The sequence below is a fragment of the Cupressus sempervirens genome, chromosome 2, assembly GCF_028749045.1.
Source record: "Cupressus sempervirens isolate cs-2001-9-10 chromosome 2, ASM2874904v1, whole genome shotgun sequence".
NCBI classification, from domain to species: Eukaryota; Viridiplantae; Streptophyta; class Pinopsida; order Cupressales; family Cupressaceae; genus Cupressus; species Cupressus sempervirens.
Window position 1 is genome coordinate 11,531,802 of NC_143119.1, and position 26,960 is coordinate 11,558,761.

Below are 26,960 nucleotides of genomic sequence, written 5' to 3' on the forward strand. Positions count from 1 at the left end.
TACTTCATTACAACAACATAACTTCAACTTCCTTCCTCTAGGTGCTCTAGTTACCTCTTATTGATTAACTCCTCCTTATTAATCAACTAAGTGATAGTACTTTGATCATATAAGAAATTGTCATTCTAGAAAATAGCAAGTTTGACATCAATGACAAAATAATGATTGAAAAGAATCTTTACCAATTCCATCATTCTTTAATCAATGATCTTTTCAATCATTTCCAACAATAAATTATGTGAAAAATAACTTATTCACTATTATTTTACTCTTGTTCATATACATGTCATATATCTACTCACTACTACAAACAACCCAACCAAAAATGATACAAGGACTTGATGACTAATTTTCAAAGGCAATTGAAATAGAGTTGACTTCTAGAATATGTTGCTCTATCTTAAACTTATAAGGAATCTTAAATTAAATATTTCATTTTTAGAACAAGGAAAATAATTGAGAACTTTGAATACAGTGACTATAGGCTGATGAAGAAGTGATCAACAAATAAGTCTAGAGTTAGTGCACCCCCACCTTGTCCAACTTCCTCTAAACTTTATACATACAATAGGAAACCATACCTTTAAGTAACAAGACTGTAGATTGAATAATTATGGCACTATTTATCATAGCTATAAAAAGAAAGTTAAGCATATAATTAAGGAAATTAAAATAATTATGAAGTGATCATTCTTGGTAAGTTGGACAAAAAAACTAATGGTATAAGACTTTTGATGTAGAATATACAAAATAAAATGCAATAGTAGACTATAGTGTATTCAAAATTATTATAAACAAGATTAATTTGGCATTTAAGTAAGAAAAATAACTTAGGTTTCCTTTCTTCTAATTCTTTAATGAGAATAGATTCATTAATTAAACAACACCATGAGAATCTATAGCCATGACTATCTTATCTATATCCATGAATAGCTTAATTTTCATTATGAAAATCCTAAACCTAGAAACCATGACAAGCCTAAACTAGAGAGTTGTATCAAACAAAAACACTCAAAAAGTTATCCATGAGCACTCTCCAATTATTAAAAAATATTATTATGTACTATAATGGTAACTACTAATCCATTTTGTCTTGTATGGGCATAATAGAACCATGACCCAGTTAAATTATTGCTTCTTACATTCAATGTAAATAGGAAGAACAACTATAAAATAGTTTCTTAATGCATTAGGCAACACCCAATAGTTTCTTGATATCTTCCTACAAACATTAGGTTACATATATTAGCCATTATTCCTATAAGATGTGTCATCAAACATATAAAACCAATTTTGAAAAGATTGTAAGTATAATTTTCATAGAACAAATTAAGAAAATAATAAAATATTTTTTCAAGTACCTCAATCTTCAACACAGATGTTGTGGGTGCATATTTATTAACTACATTTCCATTTTTATCAACAAAAAACTTAGTGAAGTTCCATTTTATGCTATCATCAAAAAATCCACCTTTGATTGATTTCAAGAACTTGCAAATAGGAGTTGCATTATTACCATTGACATCAAACTACATCATCAAAGTGCAATACAAACACAAAAAATAAAACGTAATAACTTTATTTACTAGTTAAACAAAATTTGATTTTTTTTTTTAACAATAACATTGCCCCTAAAATATCTAGTAAATATATCTAATAAGCAATCAAAATATAGCTAATATTGTAACCTTGCCAAAAATGGGAAACTCTACAATAAAGTGAGTGCATGCCACCTCTACAATCTCCACATTATCACCTTGTTCTTGTCCACCAAATTGGTTGCAAGGGAAGGCTAGGATTTCTACTCCTATAGTTATCCTTATTTATATTTATTAATTTCTTGACTCATATTATAGATTATTAAAACAAGCTAAGAACCATTTGTTAAATTTGGTTTCTAGAATAGAATCTGATAAAAAATAAGTTGTGTCCTACCTAACAATAGTGACTAAAACATTTTTAGAGATTAGCATATTATTATCAAAATTACCATTTTGTTGTCATTGATAATAATACTATTAAAAAGATTTAAACTCATTAACCTATGTTTTTTGAGAAGTGATTTAGAAATAATATTTGTTAAGCTATGATTGTGATGCTAAGGCAAAAGGGAAAATAATTCAAAACTTCATCCTAAAGATTTTTCTATTGCTATTAGAATTTAACTTGTAATTTTTTATTAAAATGCATTGATTCATTTTTCATAAACTCATCTCTTATGAGAATGAATTGTTAGAATTACAAATGGGAATCATATACTTCTAGGGGGGGGGTGGGGGGTGGGAAGGAGGGGGGCATGTGAATCAAAAGTATAAATTTTTAAACAATAAAACTTTTAACTTTAAAATAATACATGCATTAACATAATAAGATAACATATAAAGTAAGTACATCCATATAAATGCTTGACACCAGATATGATCTCCTAGAAACCCTCCAAATGAGAAGGCAAAACTGTTGTGGTGATGACACCCACAACTTTTGACTACTACAGCAATAAATGTAACTTGTTAAGGTTACAAACTTTGACCATGAAACATGATCTTCCCTGTGAAAGGCCTACCCTATTAAAGGCTTACAGGAGACTATTAAGTCCCATCCTATTAAAGGATTTCACACCCTACAAGAAGTGTACTTGATTAAAGGATTTTTGAACATTTACTTGGAATGTCACCCTATTAAAGGATTTATCAATGACTGTTAAGTCAAACATAGTCCAAAGAATTTCATCCTGCTAATAGAATTGTTAGAAAGTACAATAGAATGTTTGATCTGATAACTTATAGTCTTGTATTGCTAATCGATGCTTTCTAATCTAATATGATGATGCTATATCATTGATCCTCTATTCTGCAAATTGATTATGTAATTCTTTCCTCTTTTAAGTTTCCTTGAATGCCTTTCAAACAATTCATCCCTTTTTCTCCTTCTATTCTTCACTTGCATACATCATATTCAATCTACCTTGAATTATGGGGCTTTGACTTCCTTATAAAGATGTTGTGACTCAGGGTTAGGTATGAATCTATGGCTGAGATTCATCCTTTTTGCCTCTTTACCATTCTAATTTTCTGATTGGTTGCATGTTGATTACATAGGAAAACCAAATAGATTTGATCTTATCTTTTTATCTTTGATATTTATACATAAGTCAGCATAAAAATGGTTTACATAGTTGTTTATGCCTTCACAAACAACTAGGTCCATTCTATGTGAAATGTCCCCTTTTCTGATTTGATATGGTATTTCACACCTCTAATCAGATTTTCAAAATCAAACAACTGCTATCACAAAGATCCACCAAATTCCTCAAGAAACCCCAAATCGGGTATGCTGAAAATAGTGCTAAAAGCTTCACAACTTCACAAATTATTAATAAATCTGAAAATGGAAATTTTTAAAAAACTTTTAGCAGCATAACAGCCTACAAATTGACATTTCTGGATCTGTATAGCCTTTACACAACAGCTCGAAAATGTAGGACCAAAACTATGCTCATTGGGCTCCCGAAATAGCACAAAATATGTCCGGAAACACCACAAAAACACTAATAATCTATCTCAGAAGTTTAATCACGTCCCAATATATATATTCAGCTCTATTTTAATATTTAAAAGTCTGATATACAGCAGCAACCCAAACTGATATGAAATACTCAACTGTAAACACCAAACTCATACAAAAACACACCCGAAAACTCACAAATCTGCACTGTTCAGCACAAAGGCAAACTCTGTATGAGCATGCACATGGAATGGCTGCAAACTCCTGTCCTTAGCCTTCCTGGAAACCTGCAACTCCCGTTCTTGGGTCTCCCTGGAAACCTGCAAACTCCCGTTCTTGGGTCTCCTTCTCCACAGGTTTGGCAGCCTCTGAAGAATAACAAAGAATGAGTGAAAATCAAGTCTGGAATCCCCCCCAAAATGCCTCCAAACCTCTTTAAAAAGGGAATAACTGTAACTCACGTCCAAGAGAGGTTAATGAAACATATTTTAGTAATAATTATCATTTATTAGTCCAACGGTTTCCAAAGATTAACTCCCTTTTTCCGAAACTTCACTTTCTTGGGCCTGCCTGTCTTAGCAAAGATTATTATTTTATTATTATTTGAAAAGGGGACATGACAAGTCCTCCCCTCCCAAACATTGCTTGTCCTCAAGCAATGACTGAACAATAAACCAATCAATCCTCCTGGATCCCAAATGTAGTCATGAACTATACTACTACCAATTAACACAGACTCCTGCAAGATCCTCTGCAATATGACCAAGAGGAATCCATAATCAAACTGGCAATTATAGCTCAACCAAACTCCAAAATCACCATTACCACAGTAAAAAACCCATGAGACACAAACTCTTAGAATATCAAAACCCAAGTAAAGTGGACTACCAACATAGTAAATACCATCAATGCATTCCACTGGCCTATATGGAATGTACAATCCAACTCTGCAACAATGGTGAATGCTCTCAAATGAAACTATACCAAGTATGGAGAATCCACACACTGTACAACTCCTGCAGTCAACACAACTCTGTAGATCATTGGCCACTGTCTCATAACCATAACTCCCATGCACCCCTGATGGTGAAAAGCCATCACAAGATAAACAACAAGAAATGGAACCCAAACCAAATTTTCCTGCCATCAACTCCTCAGCATAAGGATCAATTGTTAACTGATGTACATACCCTGCAATATAATGTTGATTAAAAAAACCAACCTCAATCAATAGCTCACCATGAACAAGTGATACAACCCACTGTGACTGATCACTAGCTAAGTCAGGAGATGTCATAGCCAAAGGAGTAGAATCAATAACAACTCTTGCTGAAGCATCACTCCAAAACTCCTGCTCTAAGTCATGTATTATCAAGCTATCAACTACAGAACCTGTCGCCATGTCGTGCCCATCACAACTCTCATCTCGAGGCATCAAACTATTCCATAACTGATGATAAGCACTAGGAACCAAAGTACATCTCTATATCATAATATCATCAACATGGGCATCAAAGGTAAATTGATGAGCGTACCTCACAGTGTAATGCCGATAGAATGCGCCAATCTCAGTCAGTGGCTCAGACTGTAATCTAGATGAAACTAACTGCAATTGATCATCAACCATGTTGGAACTGACTACTACCTCCAAAGATATCACCAAAGGAGTAGTATTACTAGCAGGAACCATGCCAACTGTCGACTCACCAACATCACACATGACCTTTGATACATCTCTAGTCTCTGTGCCTTTAGTACTAGAGGCCACCACCCTGTCAGGCATACAATAATTTGCTACAATACCCAACTCAACTAAACTTGACTCTAGTGGGAATGAACCTGATATGCCAATGTTAGTATCAAGGATGGATGCATCCCCATCTCCACTCTCTCTGACAATCTCAGCCATGGACATCCTCGAATCACCAAACACCATAGCTTGTGACTGTATAGAATCAGATAAATACTGTAGTCGCTCTAACTCCATGGTCACCTTAGCCAAATGAAATTGTGACTCCTTGAAAGCCAACTGTGTACTCTCAAGAATCTCAGAAATCACCTCAAGCTGCTCAGTAAGCTCACTCACCTCATCTTCCTTGGCCAACAATGCATCATATGCTGTACTACCCCACTCCATAAGATAATCTCTGTCAGCTACCAACTGCATATAATTCTATCTCAAAATCTGAATAGCCTCCCATAAAGAGTGGATCTCTATCAAGGAAAGATAACTTCCTTCCTGCTCATCACTAGTAGGAGAACCCCATCCATAAACTGCTAATAACTGACGAGCAGCATCAAAATGTTGGCAAGTGATAGCAATGTCTCGGTCACTAACTCTCAACTGATTAGACACATGATGGCATTGGCTTGACTGTCTCCTACAAACCTCCTTTGATGCACTGTCTAAAGGAGTATCCTCAAAGTTACTAGTCTCTAGAGTATTACCATCCATGTCCCGTGAATCAACTCTAAAGCTCATATCAACATAGAGAGTATCAAAAACTGTAGCACTGCTGTCCAACTCCTTTGTACCCAAAGAAACTAAGTCTTCAAAATTTCCCACTACATCCTCCTGGATGTCATCAATGCCAATATGATCCTGGGACTCATCTGTACACACTGCCAAATATGAAAGATCATCAACACATTCCAGCAAGTATGGTCGACTGGATATATGAACAAAGCCCAACACCGGTGTATAAAAACTAATACCAACATCAGACAAGATACTGGCACAAGAAAAGACAACACCGTGTAATCTGCTAATCAAATCCATGATAGCACCCAAACAAACACTGCTACCAAAAAGTGTTAAAGATCTCCAGTCAACTGAATCCCAAATGCCAATATAACAATCTCGAGTCCATATCCGTAAACTAGAATCAACTGGTAACTCAAGCAAACTCCTCACCTGAGTAATATGACCAATACCAACTAACTCCACATACCTGTCATGATGAGATAATGAAGTCACAATACTATCTGTGTTCACCTTCAGCTGGTTGGACAAATCATGTGAAGTACTACCAGCCTCAACCTCATGTGATGAAGCATCTAACTGTGCCTGGTACTCTTTCTCAGCAAAGTCATGAATGCTCAATGTTTGCTCATCTCTACCAGGTATCTCACCATCCTGCACAACAACATCCTCATAATCATCATCTGAACCCACTACACTGTAGTCACTGCCTATTGTAACTATACCATCCTGAATACCTGTGGCATCACCCTTTGACAACCTGTAAACAATTGTCTCAATTTGAGTATCAAGTTGACCGTTACTATCAATCTGTGTAATATCCTTTCCCACCACCTCTTGTGGCAGAGTAGAATCTGAGACCTCTACCTGGCTATCAGCTAGTTTCTCAAACTTCTCATGCAAGTTCTTGGAAATTGTGTCATCTGTCCTGTGAGAAAATCTGCCAAATAGAAATCCAGTCAACTTATCCACCTTAGCTGGGTCAGATAACATGTCATTTATACGGTGGTGCTCAACCAACTGTTTAGACATGTCATGGCTTATTTTCATAAGTTTATCTCGAATGTCTAAATAACCATCCTTTCTACTATTTTGACTCTGGCTATCAATTGTCCAAGATCGTTCCCTCTGAGACTCTGTACTATACCTGTCCATTCTGGATAAAATAGAGTGTAACCCCAATAGGATATAACTTCTTCAAACACCAAGAACTAACATGCAAATGATTAGAAGTAGCATGCAACCATAGATTTGGACATTCAACTGATTAGAAGCAACATGCAGCCACCAAATTATGACATGCAAGATCTGGGTAGTTGTCAAAACTGACATGCAAGATCTGGGTAGTTGTCAAAACTGACATGCAAACTTCTACAACCACCAAATTCACCAAGAACTAACATGAAAATGATTAGAAGTAGCATGCAACCATAAATTTTGACATGCAGCTGATTAGAAGCAACATGCAATCATAAATTATGACATGCAAGATTTGGGTAGTTCTCAAAACTGAAATGCAAGATCTGGGTAGTTGTCAAAACTGACCTGCAAACTTCTACAAACCCTCAGGCTGGCAAGATCATGGCTCTGATACCACTGAAATGTCCCCTTTTCTGATTTGATATGGTATTTCACACCTCTAATCAGATTTTCAAAATCAAACAACTGCTATCACAAAGATCCACCAAATTCCTCAAGAAACCCCAAATCGGGTATGCTGAAAATAGTGCTAAAAGCTTCACAACTTCACAAATTATTAATAAATCTGAAAATGGAAATTTTTAAAAAAAATTTAGCAGAATAACAGCCTACAAATTGAGATTTCTGGATCTGTATAGCCTTTACACAACAGCTCGAAAATGTAGGACCAAAACTATGCTCATTGGGCTCCCGAAATAGCACAAAATATGTCCGGAAACACCACAAAAACACTAATAATCTATCTCAAAAGTTTAATAACGTCCCAATATATATATTCAGCTCTATTTTAATATTTAAAAGTCTGATATACAGCAGCAACCCAAACTGATATGAAATACTCAACTGTAAACACCAAACTCATACAAAAACACACCCGAAAACTCACAAATCTGCACTGTTCAGCACAAAGGCAAACTCTGTATGAGCATGCACATGGAATGGCTTCAAACTCCTGTCCTTAGCCTTCCTGGAAACCTGCAACTCCCATTCTTGGGTCTCCCTGGAAACCTGCAAACTCCCGTTCTTGGGTCTCCTTCTCCACAGGTTTGGCAGCCTCTGAAGAATAACAAAGAATGAGTGAAAATCAAGTCTGGAATCCCCCCCAAAATGCCTCCAAACCTCTTTAAAAAGGGAATAACTGTAACTCACGTCCAAAAGAGGTTAATGAAACATATTTTAATAATAATTATCATTTATTAGTCCAACGGTTTCCAAAGATTAACTCCCTTTTTTCGAAACTTCACTTTCTTGGGCCTGCCTGTCTTAGCAAAGATTATTATTTTATTATTATTTGAAAAGGGGACATGACACTATGTTACTTGACACTTGATATTACTTATGCTTGACACTTACTATAATTCTATCTAGTTTGGCACTTGAACTTTCTCAGCATCAACTATTCACTCAACATTTGAATTTTTCTCAGCACTGTCTATTTTCTCAGCACTTGATTGACTCGGCACACTAGTGACTCAACACTCATTGCAACTCAGTATCTATACATATTATACTTGACATGAACTTAGTAAATATCTTAATTGTGTTAACACTCAATTGTCAAAACCAATCTGAGATCAACAATCTCCCCCTTTGACATGAGTGTCATAAAAACTTAACTAAACATAACAAATCTAGTCTTCTTCAATTATAATATATTTACACCTTGGCACATATAGAAAACTTCTAAATTGTTCTAAATTTTGTAAAAATCTTATATACCTCAAAAATTTTCAATTCCCCCTGAGTTGATGTGCCTACTTTGTATCCAAAATTTCTTCTCTGCTCTGAGTAGATTTGTCTCTTGCTAATACACTTTTTCTTAAAAAATTCTAATACTCTTTATCTGATGTGTGCTCTATTTCTACTTTTCTATTTTTTACTCCCCCTTTGTTTTCTCTCCCCTTTATGGGTTATCTCCCTCTTTTTGTCTTTGTCTCCCCCTTTATTCTTTATTAACTTTCCCTAACTTTTATCTCCCCCTTTTTGACACTTATGTCAAAGCATCTATACACTAATTGTATACTTTTCTAGAAAATTCTTGTTGACTTCCATTACAATATTTATAGTAGCATCCCAATTGCTTATTGCAACATCTAAGGATTTGATTTGAATGGCTATCTCTACTACAAGGTGAACTAGTTTTTCCAAAGTTGAAAGGTTGGAATATTTATTTAGCACCATTTCAACATAGTAGGTTCCTTTTGGAGTATTTCCATGTGAGGGGTCAGCGAAGCTTGAATATTTACCAACTTTTCTCTTGTGTTAGCCTCTTTTGTTGTTAACATAGCTACTTCCTTTTGTGTGTGAAGCAATGTATGGAAATGCTTCTCACTCTAAGTTGGACTTTGTGGTAGTTGCATACCAAATTTTTTCAAATTTGTTTCTAGACTTGGAATCCTCTAGCTCATTTCTTGTGTGAAGAGTGTGGGATCACACAATTTTGTGTACAATAAGAATATATTCTCAAGTACCTTCTTCACTTTTTCAATTTTGGTAGCCAGTTCCACTTATCATAGTGTTGTCTCACTTGATATCTTCTTATTAACTTTACCTTGAAGCTTCTTTTCAGACCACTCCATGAGTTTTGCATTATTATCCTAGTCTTCATTTGTCACCTATTCCACAATTTTTGACAATTGCTCTAGTATAGGCTTGGATTCATCATGGTTTTGCAAGTTGAAGGCATCTAAAAATATGTCTTTGATCTCATGGAGTGTTTTCCTTTGCTTATACTCTTTCCTAAGTATTTCTTGTTTCTTCTTTATCTCTAATGCCTCTTGCATTGTATTGATCTGTTCTAAGGTCATGGTTGCATAGATATATTTTGGTGTCATTATTTATTCATCCAAAGTTGTAGTGAAGTACCCTTCCAACCTTGGACGAGCTTGAGCCTGGTCCTAAAATCTAAAGTGGCATTGCATCAGTGTTCGGCTTTTGAAGGACTCTAGTAGGAGTGCTAGTTATTGGTAAATTTACCAATGTTTATCTAGCTTCTTTCTCCTTCTCCTTTGTGATGTCTTTATCTTTATCTAATTTTCCTTGATTAATCACAATTATTTGTCTTGCTCTTTGAGTTTGTTTGTCAAGCACAGATACCTCTATCTGTCCTACTTGACCATTTGTACATTCTTTTACCTCGACATTCTGTGTCTATTGTTCAATGATGACAAATTTAATTGTAGTGCCAACCTTTGTTGATGTATCTACTTGAATTAATGGTTGAGAACTAGTAGCTATAAGGATGGTAGAAGGTGGTTCTTGTGCGTTCACCTTATCCCTAGTTATGTCAGTTACTACTTTCTATAGCTCATCTACACTAACCAATACTGTATTATCACACAATTTAGATTGTAGTGTGGATTGGTCAAGGATCTTCTTTAGATCCTTTGCAGATAGTGAATTGATTTTCTAAAAAGAACTATCAAGAACATCTTTCACTATTATTGTGTCTATAGGTGTGTTTGTGTGATGTAGAGGGCTTAATGTTGGCAGTTGTGTGTCTTGTACACATTCTTCTATTTGTTGGTCATCAGTTGTTTCTATTTCATCATTTTTCTGTTGTGCCTCCCCCATTGTGATATCTTCCTTTTCTTTCTCAGTTTCTTCTTCCTTGTCATCATCCTTTTCTTCTCCATTATTTATTCCCACAAAGGGATTTTCTTCTCCTTCTTTCACAGTTGTCAAACCATAGATTAACTTAAACATTTGAGTGGACTTCTTGACAAAATCCTCAATATTATTTTGCAAGATGCTCAATGCTCTATATTTGGGTGCAAATTTGCTTCCATGTTTCTTATTTTATTTTGTAATTTGCCCCTTTGTTAGCTCTGACATCACTTGAGCTAATGTTATTTTTCTTTTTTTTTTTTCAACATTTAGGCAATGATGTCATTTATTCTCAACAATAGTGTACAATTCATTAGGCATTGTGTTATCCAATTCAAGAGGAGTGTTCTTGAATTTTGGCTCATGGTATACATTGATTCTTCTAACATATTCTTTTCTTCTCTACCAATTTTGCTAAATTCAATATTTTTTAGTCCTATTAATTCTGCATTATCCCTAACATTATCACAAATGTTTTCAAGATCAAATTTGGAAGCATGACTTACCACTCTAAACTGGCTTGTGTCCTCTGACTTAGTCCTCTCATCATTAGTCTTTGGCTATGAAAAATATTTTCTTCATAGTTTCTTTTGCATAGGACCTTTTTGTTCAGTAGCCTTTTTCTTCTCCTTTGCCTGCTCTTTGGCTTTTTGAGTGGTGGCCCTTATACTAGCTCTTGTTGATGGAGTAGTAGGTTTTGTTGTGCTTTTTTTTGCTACTTTCTTTCCCTTTGGTTGTGTTGCAGGTTGTGTCTTAGCCTTCCTCTTCTTAGGTTTAGGTTTCACTAGTGCTTCCTCATCTTGTTCTTCCTTGGCACCTTCTTCTTCTTGATCTTCACCCATGCCTTGGGTTAAGGAAAGAGGTTCTTTTCCTTGTACTTCTTCTTCCTCTTCATCTTCTTCTTCTTAATCTTCATCATTGTCTCTAGCACCTTCTCTTAATTTAGCTTTTAACTTCCTAACCATTTCCTCTTTCTTTTTCAAAGTTGAAGCAATTTTCAACTCCATTTCAACTTTAGACTTTACAACATCATTGTTACCAAAAATTTTGGTTGTCTTATCAATTTCTTCTACAAGTACTGCAGTAATAGTAGCTAATGCTTCATCAATGTTGATCTCATATCCTAGAGGTCTCAACTATCTAACTCTAAGCACTACAACCTGAATGTAGGTGTAGTCAATGTCTATTAGGAAATAGATGTCATTGTAATGTTTCTCTACTAATGAAACAAGAATTCTCAAGCTCTATTTCATGGACTTCTTGAAGTCCTCAAAGTAACTAGTCATTACTGACTCAAAATTGTCTCACATTTGTTCAATGTATTCATTGATTTTCATAGCAAGTGACCTATTGGTATTCCATCCTAACTTGCCAAAAGATGGGAATTCATTTTGGACATAGAAGAATATACATACCAATATTGAATGATGCATGATGCTCTGATGTAGGAGCATCTTGCATGGGAAAATTAAATTATTAGAAAAAAAAAAAAAAAAATTGTGGAGGAGAGAGAAAGTGACGAAAATGGAAGGAAAATAATAAAAAATAGAAAAATAGAAAAAATGGAGAAAAGAGGAATTTCTATTTTCAAGGTGCATGGGTGGCATAAATAGAAAATAATAAAAATATTTGTCATTCCATTAATCGAGGTGTGTATGTCGCATTTTAGAAGTTTGTGGAAAGATCCTTAAATCATGTATTTAATATTTGTTGGGTTCTTAGTTGTATTTGGGTGGGAATTTAATATTTATTTAAAAGTAGTTGTATTTACCTTTTATCCCACATTGGTTGTGTTTGTAATGTCTTGAGTTAGAAGTGCCTATTTAAGCAAGGCTTATTATCATTTGTAATCAAGTTCAAGAAATGGAAGCTCTTCTAAAGGAAGTTGGAGAAATAGAAGTTTTTGCATTGTAAGCTCTTCAAATGTAATCTCTTCTAATGGATTTCAAGTATAATAAAAGCATGCTTTGCGAAGCATTTTGTCATCTTTCTATCTCCATATTGTTGTGAGTTGGTACGGGTGGTTTGGCCCTTTATCAGTGGTATTAGAGCATACCTTTGTTAGTGGTAGTAGAGTTGACCCTACATCAATGGTATCAGAGTAGGAGTTCCTGAGTGTGCGAACAGATTGCCGAACGTGAGGCAGTTTGTACCAGGACCTTGAGTTGGGTGAAGTTTGTGAAGTTCTTGATTGTGTAGACAAAGCGTCGACTGTGCGGCAGTTTGCACGAGGTTCTTGTTTTGGACAAGATTTTTCTTCTGAAGACTTGATTATGGAGAAGAGAAAGAAGAAGATGAATTTTGAGATTGGATGGATTCTAAGGATTCCTCGACTTGATAAAATTAGGGCAAGAAATCAAGAGGCATTGATAGTTGATTTGCAGAAGAAAGTGAATTAATTAGAAGTTGAGTTGTAGAAGAGAAGAGAACATTACCAGAAAAGAGACATTGATAATTATTTGGATGCAGAAAAGGAAGATGATCTAGTGGAAGAGCAAGTGGATGAAGAAGAAATCATTTGCGAACCTAAAGTTGAAGAAGATGAATGAGAAGAGGAACAACATAAAGATGACAAGACTTACGAACTTGAAGTAGATCAAGATGATTTGAAGATTGCAGCAATGGAGGAGAAGTATAGTTCCTTAGTTGGAGATCAAGCAAGTGAATTAGTTACATGCATTGTTGATGACATAAAAGAGGCAAGAAAAGATGAAGATGTCAAACAGGTAAATTCTTATGAATCATGGGATGTTTTCTTTGATATGAGTTTAAAAGATATTAATGATGGTTTGCATGAGGATATTATTCGTGATGTATGGTATGCAAAGGAAGATTGGTATGGTGTTGCTAGATTTATTACAGGTGTGATTAATTCAACAAGATTGGATGAGGATGAGATTTATACTTGGATAGAGTTCATTGTAAAGGAGAAATTTCAGCATCGAATACTTGTTCCAGCTATGTGTTGGAGGAAGAGGAAAAAAATTTGTCAATAGTGACTACTTCATTTTGTGAATCCATATTCACAAAATTTTTCCTACCATGGGAGTCAGATGTAGGAGCATCATGCATCAGCAAAAAAAAATGTGGAAGATTTGTATGTTGGTTTTCTTGTGCCTATTGAGGTGGAAGCTTGTGGTGAAGATGAAGATGGTTCTATATCTTTCTATCTACCAAGGGAGTCTGATGCAGGAGCATCTTGCATGGGAAAATTAAATTATTAGAAAAAAAAAAAATTGTGGAGGAGAGAGAAAGTGACAAAAATGGAAGGAAAATAATAAAAAATAGAAAAATAGAAAAAATGAAGAAAAGAGGAATTTCTATTTTCAAGGTGCATGGGTGGTATGAATAGAAAATAATAAAAATAGTTGTCATTCCATTAATCGAGGTGTGTAGGTCGCATTTTAGAAGTTTGTGGAAAGATCCTTAAATCATGTATTTAATATTTGTTGGGTGCTTAGTTGTATTTGGGTGGGAATTTAATATCTATTTAAACGTAGTTGTATTTACCTTTTTGTTGAGATAATGGGTGTTGCACACATTGCATAATATTGTTATTTTATTATTTTATTTTATTATGTAATGTTGTGCCTAGATGGACGTGCAACATGTAAAGATTCCCATGGAATATTCTTGATGAGTTGTATTGTAACATTGTGAAAATATTTTATGTAATTATTTAATATTGGGGAAAAGAATTAAATGCCCAATATTAAATGTGGGGTCAGTGGGTTAGGTAGCACATGGTTTTAGCACATGTTTTATGTAATACCACTTGGTGGTTTTGTGAGACTTGCTACTATATAAGCAGCCACAAGGGTAGTTGTTGGATAGAGAGTAAGAGTGACAAGGAGAAGATAAAAGGCAAGAGTCAAGTGGGACAAGGCTTGACAGGTTAGCCAATGGAGCATTTGTGAAGGTTGAAAGCATGGCATGGGATGTGTGGATTCATGCTTGTTCACATAGTTTGCTCGGTTGTGGCTATGGCCATGAAGGCTTCCATGGTTGTATGGCAATGGTATTTTTGCTGAATAATACATGGTGATGGATGCTTTTGGAGGCTAGGTTTTTTCCTCAATGAGGGTTTTCCAAGGTATATCTTGTGTCACATTTTGTGGGTATGTTGTCTATTCTCTTGCATGTGGATTTTAATTTTGTGTTTATTTTAGATTTATTCTGGGTTATGTGGAAACGGTTATATTCTTTGTTGCCAAGTTTCCTTACAAGTGGTATCAGAGCTATGGTTTTATTATTGTAACCCTAGATTGAATCCATGGGAATGCATGAGAGGATAAAAGAAAGGGCAAGATATATGAATGATTTATTGCAGATCTGAGGGTTTTGGGTTTGCTGTCATGATGGGATGTTAAAATATTTGGGCATGTGAAATTGTTGGACAAAATTTTTTTTTTCGGATGTTTAATTTAAAATGAGGGTTTTGGGGGGTAGCTTGCAGAAATGACCTCCTGGGTAAAAATAGACATCACCATTGGATCCAGGTTGACATTTCCATAAAATTTGATATATAATATGCCCTAGTTTGGCCATGTTAAGAGGAAATGAAAGAGTTTTTTAGTTTTAGCCTGTGATGGCCGTCAAATTTAATCCCGTCGGAATTTTCGTCACTGAAAAAATTAAAAAATGAAAAATTGTACTAAAAATGGTAAAAAGACAGTTTTAGTAAAATGGCCATAACTTTCTCTCAGAATATCGGATTTCAGAGTTCTTACAAGCATTGGAAAGCTAATTCAGAGCACTACAAGATGGTGTAGGTTTGGTTCTATGATTTTGAAATTTTGTTAGGTTTTAAGAGCCCTAAATTCAGATGTTATTTATTTTGAGCACGAATTGGGGCATAACTTGGGCATACGGAGTCAAATTTTGGACTTCGAGTAGTCAACGAAAAGCTCTTGGAGAGCTCTACGCATTGGTTTAGATTTGGTGCAGGTTTGGCATGATTTGTTTGTTGATATATTGATCTGAATAGTTTATAAGTATATTTTGACTATGGTAACATTGTGATTTTATGGCATTGGAAGATTTAAGATTTGATGTCATTGTATACTCAGTTTATATTTCAGATTGGTCTCATGATGATATAGTTATCAGTGTTTGGTTTGGATATGCATGATGACTTGTTGGGTCTACAAGTTGTGCAGTATTGTAAGCAGTCTATACTTACAGGTTGCATTTATGGCTTGGTTATGGGTCGTCTTTGCCCATTGATCTTTCATTATTGATGCATATTCTGATTGGTGGCTTGGATTTGGGTTGTCTATGCCCTAAGTCACATGATTTTATCTTCATGTAGAAGGGATGAGATGTTGTTACCAGGTACAGTCATGGTGGAGGATTGTGGTTGACTATGTTGACAAGTTGGACATATTGAGAGCCAGATGCTCGGTTCACAGATGTGATCATGGTGTCATGGATTTTGGCATGACATGATTGGATATATAGGTACATCCTTGATGTTCATTAGCTTGGATTTTCTGATTTGGTTATAGTGGTATATCTTCTTGGTTGAGGATCATGGTTATTTGATTTCTTTCGAGGAGCTCATGATGTGCACTTTGAGTTCTTTGATGGTTTGATGCCTTGGTTGATTCTCATGGTTAGAGGATGGATTTTTTCATCATGATGTCATAGATAGCTTGGATACATGGTTTAGTGGGAGCTTGTGACAGTGATGGGGTGACAATGCAGGATTAGTTCCTGGTTTTGGTTTATATCTTCTTGGTTTGGAGAGGATGGATTTTATGATGCCATAGGTGACTTGGTACCACGGTTGAGTGGGAGTTTTTTGGCATTGATTTATTTATTGAGTGTTTGCAGATGTTTGAGGTTTGTCTTAGATCCTGTTGCTGCAGAAGCATCTTTGACATTTGCATGGTGCACTTGTTATCTTCATGGTGTTTGAAGATGGTTAGATCTTGAGGACTCATGGAGTTCTTGGTTATCTTCATGTTATGTGGAGATGGTTCTTCCTAGTATGTGGAGATGGTTTTCTTCATGGTGTGTGGAGATGGTTGCATCTTGAGGACTCACAAGGTTCTTGGCAAAGGTGTGGTTTATGCTTTTATTTGGCATGTTATCCTTGGTGTGAGGATGGTTTCATTATTATGTCGTGGTATACTCTTGATACATGTTTAGATTTGTGACATGTTATAGTATGTTCATGTGGAGCATGTTATCTATTTTAGTTGAGATGGTAAGATCATGTTGTCATGTTTATGTTCCTGAGACCATGGTTGGAACTTTGACATTGATCTTGGTTTAGTTTCTTGGTATTGAGTACACTAATCATAAGCTAGATACTTCATGATATTGCTATGTTGCATTTGGAGTTGGCATGGATTGATTGGTTACAGGTGCTCATGGATACTTAGAGACGGTGGTGACACTGATTTCTCTTGGATTAGAGAAGTATTTGTTGGGACAGTTGATGGTTTCAGCAGGAAGTCCGAGGGGCAGTCACCTGATATGGACTTGAGAGGAGATTGTTCTTAGATGAGTCTTGGTTGGAGACTTGGGTATCTTGATGAACATTCTCATTCCCCACTCTTGGTCTACTCGGCGCTTTGCTACTTGAGAGGTATAGCCCATTGTTTTTCTCAAGTGCATTATATTTATGGTTGTCTTTCATGGATATGGATCTTGCGCTATGGTACATAAGTTAGTTCTGGAGGGTTCATTTGAGAGATGGTTAAGAATTGGTTATCTCCATGTGCATATGTTGTTATGCTAGTTGAGTTTGGGAGATGGTTTTATTGGGGATATTCCTTGGATTAGGAATGGTTATTCCTTGATTTAGGAATGGTTTTATTGAGTTTGATCTTCTTGTGAGAGGCTTACATCCATGATTAGTTATATGGTATGGTTTGAGTGTTGTTGAGGCTTCTTGTTGGGGTTTTATGGAGGAGATCATACTTGCACAGTTTACATCTAGAGGTGTGTGTAGAAAGACATGATACAGGTTATGATTTGCATGGTTTCTTCAGTCTTGGTTATCTTCCTGGATGTTCAGTTTTCCTACATTGGATTTGAAATTGGTTAGAGATTGTGATCACTGGTTTGTGCTCATGTTTGTCATGTGAGAGATGACATGGTTATTTCTTTATCTCTTTCCTTTTTTGGTTGTGGAGAATTTGGGAGACTATTGGAGACTTGTTATGAGAGTTGTTTTTGCAGGATATTGGATTATGTATTGTGGATGTCCTTGATACTACATGGATTCACTTCTTTGAGATGTTGAGTGGATTGGTTATAGATTTGACATTATCTTTTGTAGTGGGAGCTTCTTGGTATATATGTGGCATGTATTTCTCTTGAGGCTTGTGATTGCAGGTTACAGATTGGATATGTCAGTGATATGAGATTCACTTGTTATACCTTTGAGGTATGGATAGTTGGATGGGTTTGGCACTTGCTGTGGGTACTATTTCAGCTATGGATATTTTGACAACTATGGATACATGTGATTACCTTTGAATCAGGTTTTTTTGTGCTTGGAATTTCAGTTGGTACAGGATTTTATGATCTTCTAATGCGACAAGTTAGGTGCCTTTCTCTTTGGATGGCTTGTATGTATGTCCAGTGGGAGTGGCATAATAGGAGGTGAGATCATTCATGTTCGAGATGATGGATACTTTGATTTTGTTGCGGGTACCAGGATGGAGCACTTGGTGTATTTTGATCCATGATGGTGGATGTTCTAGGAGGGATTGTTTCCTTGTTCATTTTGTGTGGCTACGGATTGACCCTATGCAATGTATACAACAAGTGGGAGATTGTTGAGATAATGGGTGTTGCACACATTGCATAATATTGTTATTTTATTATTTTATTTTATTATGTAATGTTGTGCCTAGATGGATGTGCAACATGTAAATATTCCCATGGAATATTCTTGATGAGTTGTATTGTAACATTGTGAAAATATTTCATGTAATTATTTAATATTGGGGAAAAGAATTAAATGCCCAATATTAAATGTGGGGTCAGTGGGTTAGGTAGCACATGGTTTTAGCACATGTTTTATGTAATACCACTTGGTGGTTTTGTGGGACTTGCTACTATATAAGCAGCCACAAGGGTAGTTGTTGGATAGAGAGTAAGAGTGACAAGGAGAAGATAAAAGGAAAGAGTCAAGTGGGACAAGGCTTGACAGGTTAGCCAAGGGAGCATTTGTGAAGGTTGAAAGCATGGGATGGGATGTGTGGATTCATGCTTGTTCACATAGTTTGCTCGGTTGTGGCTATGGCCATGAAGGCTTCCATGGTTGTATGGCAATGGTATTTTTGCTGAATAATACATGGTGATGGATGCTTTTGGAGGCTGGGTTTTTCCCTCAATGAGGGTTTCCCAGGGTATATCTTGTGTCACATTTTGTGGGTATGTTGTCTATTCTCTTGCATGTGGATTTTAATTTTGTGTTTATTTCAGATTTATTATGGGTTATGTGGAAACAGTTATATTCTTTGTTGCCAAGTTTCCTTACACTTTTATCCCACATTGGTTGTGTTTGTAATGTCTTGGGTTAGAAGTGCCTATTTAAGCAAGGCTTATTATCATTTGTAATCAAGTTCAAAAAATGGAAGCTCTTCTAAGGGAAGTTGGAGAAATAGATGTTTTTACATTGTAAGCTCTTCAAATGTAATCTCTTCTAATGAATTTTAGGTATAATAAAAGCATGCTTTGTGAAGCATTTTTTCATCTTTCTATCTCCATATTGTTGTGAGTTGGTATGGGTGATTTGGCCCTTCATCAATGGTATCAGAGCGTACCTTTGTTAGTGGTAGTAGAGTTGGCCCTACATCATTGAACCAAATTTTCATTGAGCACTTTTAGATTTTCTTATTGCTCCTATGTACGCCATTATTTGTTGCATCTAAAGTTTTTCCAGATCATAAGTGTGATCTTTCTTAACATTCTTGTAGCCTACATCTACTGCTATGCATGGAACACTATTCAATCTTCTTTACTAATAGAATTTGTGGGAAATGAATCTAATGGCAAAGTCAAGAAGAGGGTCTATTATGGTGTCAATAGTCATTCCATGTTTGTTCCATTTGGCCCCTGTGTTTTTCTTAATAACTTCTTTTAAGTTGCTCTTTAGGGTCTTGGGCCAATCCAGGGTTGGGTAATCTGTAACCCTATTCACTATTTTTTTTTTAATATTGAAAGGTCCACCCTCTAACCATAAGCATCCACCATGTATTTTTATTAGGACTATTTTAATCCATTCAACCTTTAAAATGGTGGAAAATTCTAGGGCATAGGTTAAACCCTTTCTCTCCACAATTTTAAACTCTTCTTTGAGTGCCCCATTTTCACAAAATTTTGCATAGGCCTGATATATTTCCATATTTCCAATCCCTTTGACCTTTCAATTATAACACTTCCTCACATCTTGAACCATTACGACCTTGGGAAGAATCATAGACAAAGCATCTAAAGGATCCTATTTATAGGCAATCTCTAGTATGGCCTTGAAGTTGGGTTGTTTAACCTTGTTACTAACCAGTTAAACCTCAAAGGTCTCTTTATCCTTCATGTTTCTTGAACTATAGGCCATATTTTCAAACTAGGGTTTTAACAAATTACAACTGTGTAACTCGATACTTGAAGAATACCTCTAAGATCAATAAAATGATGCTTGATCTCTGTTATAATCCTTGCAAATTCTTCAAAATGATTTTTAGATCACTTCTTCACTCTAATCACTATTGCTCTAGATTTGTAATGATGAAAAATGGGCAAAAATTAGTTGTATACCCTTCAAGACATCACATTTAATGCATGGTTCATAAATAGCTATAAACTCAACAATATAATTTTTGTATAACTTAGCATCTATAGGAATTCTACCCTCACTTGGTTGCTATTAACATTACCTTTACTCTGCAATCACTACTTACTTGACTCTAATAAGCTTTGGCTGACAACTCAACACATACTAGCATTTACTTGACATCTAAGGAGAACTTTTCACACTTGGTAGTTAATGTAAAAACTTGAAGATTTGACCTTGGTTTTTCCTTGTCGACATTCATCTTTATTCATGCTAATTTATCCTTTTTAGCACTAACTTATCTAGGAACTAATGTATGATAAATGATTTAAATATCAGTCCCACATACCTCCCTTTGTTAGTTTGATGAGTTGTGACCACTTGACCTATTAGGTGAAGTGATCCCCCAATTTGATGTGCTACTTGTATCTCTTTTCTTCCATGTTTTGTTCATATCTCCTTTGATTTGTTCAAAATCTACTTTTCCTTTTCCTTTGTTGAACTTAGAATTAGGTTCCTTTGACCTTATTGGCCAATGCTTGCTGATATGACTAGTCTGTAAATAGCTAAATCATATGGTTTGACTCAACCATCTATTTTAGTTGCCACTAAAATATTTTCTTATGAATCTTTTAGGGATGTGTCCATATTCTTGATAGTAGTGACAGCTTTTCCTAGTATCATAGTCCCAATTATAGAATTGTTCATGACTTCTTGTCTTTGTTGGCTTGTTTGGTGTCCACATGGGCTTAGATCTACATTTGAAGTCTCTATGTCCATACTTTTGATAGTTGTAGTAGTAACCTTTAGATCTTAGTGTATGCATAGTTCTTGTCTTGCATTCATGTGTCTGATGACCTTTCTTTTTGCACTTGTGACAGTGACTCATGTTTTTAGGTTTTTCATGATGATTTGTATTCTTGCTCCTGCACACATTAGTAGTATGTCCTTTCTTACCATAAAAATGAAAAGTGGGTTTGGAATTCTTATCTTTGTCATTCCTTTCTTCATCAGTCTTGGATGATTCTCCTTCTTTAGTACTAGTATAGCCTAGTCCTAATTTATCATTGCTAGACCTTGGAGATTTTAGTAGTTGCTCAAAGTACTTGATGGCTTCATTTGACTTGTTGAAGCTTTTAGCTATCTCTTTCTCTCTTCTTAGATCACTTTGTAGTTGTTCATTCTACAACTTCAATATTTCGATTTCAATGTCTTTGACATTCAAGTAATGATGAGCATTCATCATCTAACTTAGGGTGTCTAGTTGCATGTTGGAAATTCTAGCAAGCTCAATTGACTTTTCTTCCAATTTTTTTGTCTAGATTTCTCTTGTCTTCTTCTATCATGACCTTATCCTCAATGGCTCTATTTTTTTGTTCAGTTACTTCACATAGCATCATGGCTTGTGATTCTTGCACAATCTTGAGATTTCTGATCTCTTCTACTTGAGCTTTATTCTTCTCCATTAGATTTCCTATTGCTGCATCAAATTCATTTGTATCTCCATTAGCAAAGAGCTTGGTGGTGTCAATCTCTTTGTATTGTGTGTCATTTTTTGCAATGGAAATCTCTTTTCTTCTCTTTAATGATTTTCTCAGTTCTTCTTTGGCTTCTTCTAGTGAGTGCAAAATGAGTTGGATCTCAATTCCTTGGTTCTCAATAATCTTTCCCAATTTGTAGAGCTCCATCTCTAGATCTTCTCTCTAAGATGTAAGGCTTCTCCTGATGAGAACTCAACTTTGATACCAATTATTGAACTTACAAATGGAAATTATATACTTCTAGTGGGGGGGGGGGGGGGGGGGGGTGAATCAGAAGTATTAATTTTTAACCAATACAACTTTTAAGTTCAAAGCAATACATTCATTAACATAATGAGATAACTTGTAAAGTAAATGCATCGACATAAATACTTGACATAAGATATGATCTCCTAGAAACCCTCCAAATGAGAAGCTAAAACTAGGGTGGGGATGACAATCACAAATTTTTACTACTACAACAATAAATGTAACTTGTTAAGGTTACAAAGTTTGACCATGAAACACAATCTGCCCTATGAAAGGCCTTCCCTATTAAAGGCTTACAAGAGACTGTTAAGTCCCACCCTGTTAAAGGATTTCACACCCTATAAGAAGTGTACCTAATTAAAGGATTTCTATATATTCACTTGGAATGTCACCCCATTAAAGGATTTATCAATGATTGTTAAGTCAACCCTAGTCCAAAGGATTTCATCCTATTGATACAATTGTTAGAAAATATAGTAGAATGTTTGATCTAATAACTTACAATCTTGTATTTCTAATTTTTAGATCTCAATTCAATCCACCTTGATCCTTTATGATCTAATATGAAGATGTTGTATCACTAATCCTCTGTTCTACAAACTGATTTTGCAATTCTTTCCTCTTTTAAGTTGCCTTGAATGCCTTTTAAACAATTCACCCCTTTTCCTCCTTCTATTCTTCACTTACATGCATCACATTCAATCTACCTTGAATTATGAGGCTTCAACTTCCTTAAAAATATTTTGTGACTTAGGGTTAGGTATGAATCTATGGCTAAGATTCATCCTTTTTTCCTCTTTACCATTCCAATTTTTTGATTGGTTGCATGTTGATTACATAGGAAAAAGAAATAAATTCAATCTTATGTTCTTATCTCGGAGATCTATCCATAATTTGACATAAAAATAGTTTATATAGGTGTTTGTGCCTTCACAAACAACTAGGTCCATTCTGTGTTACTTGGCACTTGATAATATTGATGCTTGACACTTACTGTAATTCTATCTAGCTTAGCACTTGAACTTGCTTGGCATCAAATTTTCACTTGGCATCTAAATTTTTCTCAGCACTGTCTATTTTTTTTCACTTGATTGACTTAGCACATGAGTGACTCGACACTCATTGCAACTCAACATCTAAACATATTATACTCATCATCTATTACTAGCTCAACATGAACTTAGTAAATATCTTAAGTGTGTTGACACTCAACAGTCAAAACCAATCTGAGATCAACATGAATGGAACATTTCACATACTACACCTAGGTGATGTTCATAGAGGTGAATTGGAACTTAGGTTTTAAGATAAAATTCTAATAATAAATAATTCTTGTCCAATCTAATACATAGAACATTTTAGACATATTGATTTGTGTTTTCTAAATTATGGTTTTGAAAAATTTGTTGACCTATATTTAATAAATTGTGAAATGTAAAAAATCATCTCTTGTGATCATAGTAATATTGATAAAGATTAGTTTTTCTTTAAACCTCATTCTAAAGATTATACTATCACCTTGTTCTAAATATTATACCATTGCTATCACAGTTCAATGTGTAGTTCTCATTCAAAATCATTTATCTATATAAATTGTGGGTATCATGGTCTTAGATAAGGAAATTTGGAAGGATGCTAAAACTTCTTGACTCTCAAATTGAAGAAGTCAAAGAGCTTAATTTCTAATAACTACAAGTGGACTATTTTCTTGAGCTTTCTCACAGGATCCAATCAAATTAGAATATGTTCAATCAACACTTATGCACCATGTGAATTTCATGTCTTTATAGGTAGAAGCATAGTTTATTTTCTATTTTCTATTTGAACTAATCCTAAATATGATAAGAGGTGAACCATTATCTTTTTTGCACTTGAGGACTATAACAATGGGAAACAACAAGTGAGAGAGAATTGTTGGATCAAAATACTTTATTATTTAATGCATATGTGTTCTATGATAGTAAGTGGTAAATAAACACTAGCTATTATAATATTTAATTTCTAGTCATAATAGGTAAGTTGATCTACTACTACTCATGTTGCTTTTCAAATAGAAGACATTATTTGAGACTAGGTTTATCTCGTATAATGTTGAAATATAAGTTGATAATATATATAATAGCAAGTGCAACATGTAAATTACAAGGATAGGTGTACACAACTGTTTAATGATTACCTGATGCCATCTTCCATTCCAAAATTGATTAAAAGGGTTAAAAACAAGGAATTGTACAGTAGAGAATTTGGTTATGTGAAGATTTATGTTGGATTAATTGATGAGTTAATAGGATTTGATCTTATGGACTAAATATTGTCCTTCTACAAATCTCTAAATGCAATATGATGAAAAAAAAAGAAATAGTAAAACAACTTTAGTTGTCCTAAAAATTAGAATTTTTGTCCTAAAAAAACTTAATTATTAGCTATCCTAACATGAAAGAACTAGATTCATATTTATCAAGAGTGGACTAGTCTAACTAGAGGTTTTTGAATTTAGATTTACAACCCTTGATGGTTTCCTTGCCCCAACTAAAGTAATGGGACATCTTTGTAAAGATGTGAGATCAACAACCTCTTCTTGTCATAGTTAAATCATATGAATAACAACTCTTGTTGCACCTTATAATGGAAACATATTGAATAAAGCTCTACAACTAATTATGAACAACCTATGTGGATTGCACAACATTAAGGGCTGAACCTATAATAAAAGGGTGAAAATCTTTAAGATAATGTAATTCTTAAAGATGTATATATACATTCATTGCATGTATTGCACTCTATACCATTAAGCATGGAATTTTTCCTTCTCTATTATAACAAGAGTGAGATTACATTTAATTCCTAATAACCATGAGAGTATTCTATACACTATCAACCCATGTTAATGTAGAAGTTGTAATAAAAACAAGTAGCAATTACATGGGTGGATGGCCTTAAGAAGATCTCTCAATCAATCCTAAGGCCTTATTACATTAAAAAAAACAAACATTTTGATCAAATAATCTACACCAGACTTTGACATTACAATAGTGCTTTACATCTATGATATGTACTAAGAACCTAATATTGTGAATGGGATGATCAAACAAATATGGATGCAACTTTACACATAGTGGGATAGAAATTAGATTGTGATGTGATGTGAAATGTTCATTTGATCATGATGATTTATGATTTAATGTGACGCGCAGATTTTGATATTTTAACATTTTAAATGTTTTATTTGAAATTGTCGTGCCTGACCCTACTTCTTCATGTTTCTCTTTATTCACTTCAGATGTTGTTTTTGACACAAGTTCTGTGGCTGTGAGATTTTATATTTTGGGTACTATTTTGTTATATCAGATAGGTTAGTTTTGATTTCATGAGATACATATATTTTGGATACTGCTTTTGTATTTCATTTGGATTGTTTTCAGGTTTACAGCTGATCATTTCTAGTTGTAGTGTTGATTTTGAAATACATCACTTGATCTCTGAACTGAACTAGGTTTTGATTAGAATTAATGTTTTCATGGAATTCGTGTTACAAGATGGTAATTGTAAGATTTCTAGTTATGGCTATACTTGTGAAAATCAGAATTGGTATCTTCATGTTGATCTGGTATAACTGATGTGTTGGAACATTTGATTTTTATATTCTTTTGCAGATATATTAGATTGTAAGCATAATGTTAAAAGGATGTTTGTAAAACTCTTTTGTGTTTTTATGTAACTGTGTATATGTTTATGTAAATGTTAGTCATTATCTTATTAATGAAAAGTATTCATATCTGGTACATATATGACAAATGCATTCTGGTATTATTAGGAATTTCTCAAGTATATTGCTATCTTTATTATTTTTGAGAAATTCATTTCATGCCTTTAAGTTCTTGACTTGTGGATATATTTATATTCAGGGATAATTTGATAAGTCACACACTAGAATTCATATAAATATAGGTATGAGATTTTCGCACATATATTTGCATAAACTCAAGTGTGGAGTGATGGTTTTGGGAGTTTGCAATGTTTATTACCAATGGAAATAAACATTTGAGGTAATTGTGTTATGCATTTATTATATATTTATTTGAATTTTTTTTTAAAAAAAAAAACCCATTCACCCTAAAAACCCTAGAGGGTTTCGCATGATTTGAGTTACTGTTTCTTGAGGCCAAAATGGCGGAGGCTATAAGGAAAGCCGTATGCACAACTCTTTGGGAACTGCAGATTTATTAATTACTCTTTAAAGGAGGCTTTGCTATCCTTGACGGAATATCGACCATTGCTGTTTGTAAAGAGGATTTCAATGGTTATGACCTGAATTTGGGCCTTCTTCCTCTAACACTTGGATGTTCTTGCTGCGTTTCCAGCAAGATGTGGGGTTTTTGTTGGAAGGATTTTCTTGCTTATGTATTAGAGAAAAAAGGGAACTCGATGGAAGTTTTATTGTGGTTGGAAATTGGTTTCAGTGTTCTGCATTGTGGAGATTTTGTTCTGATTGGGGCTTGGAGTCGAGCAGAAATTTGGAGCTTTGTGTTGAAAGTTTTTCTTCATCTGCTGAGTTTTGAGGTAGGGGGCAGTTCCTAACCTTTAC

General features: G+C 34.7%; 1 protein-coding gene across 1 annotated transcript; it reads right to left on the minus strand.

Moving 5' to 3' along the window:
• Positions 1-1,189: 1,189 nt before the first annotated feature.
• On the minus strand, positions 1,190-26,649 carry LOC149570833 (putative phospholipid hydroperoxide glutathione peroxidase). Its single transcript, XM_089815640.1, has 4 exons — positions 26,607-26,649; positions 1,689-1,807; positions 1,362-1,529; positions 1,190-1,222 (listed from the first exon to the last, which is right to left on the minus strand). The coding sequence occupies exons 1-4, from the start codon at positions 26,647-26,649 to the stop codon at positions 1,190-1,192; spliced, it is 363 nt and encodes a 120-aa protein (XP_089671766.1).
• Positions 26,650-26,960: the final 311 nt, after the last annotated feature.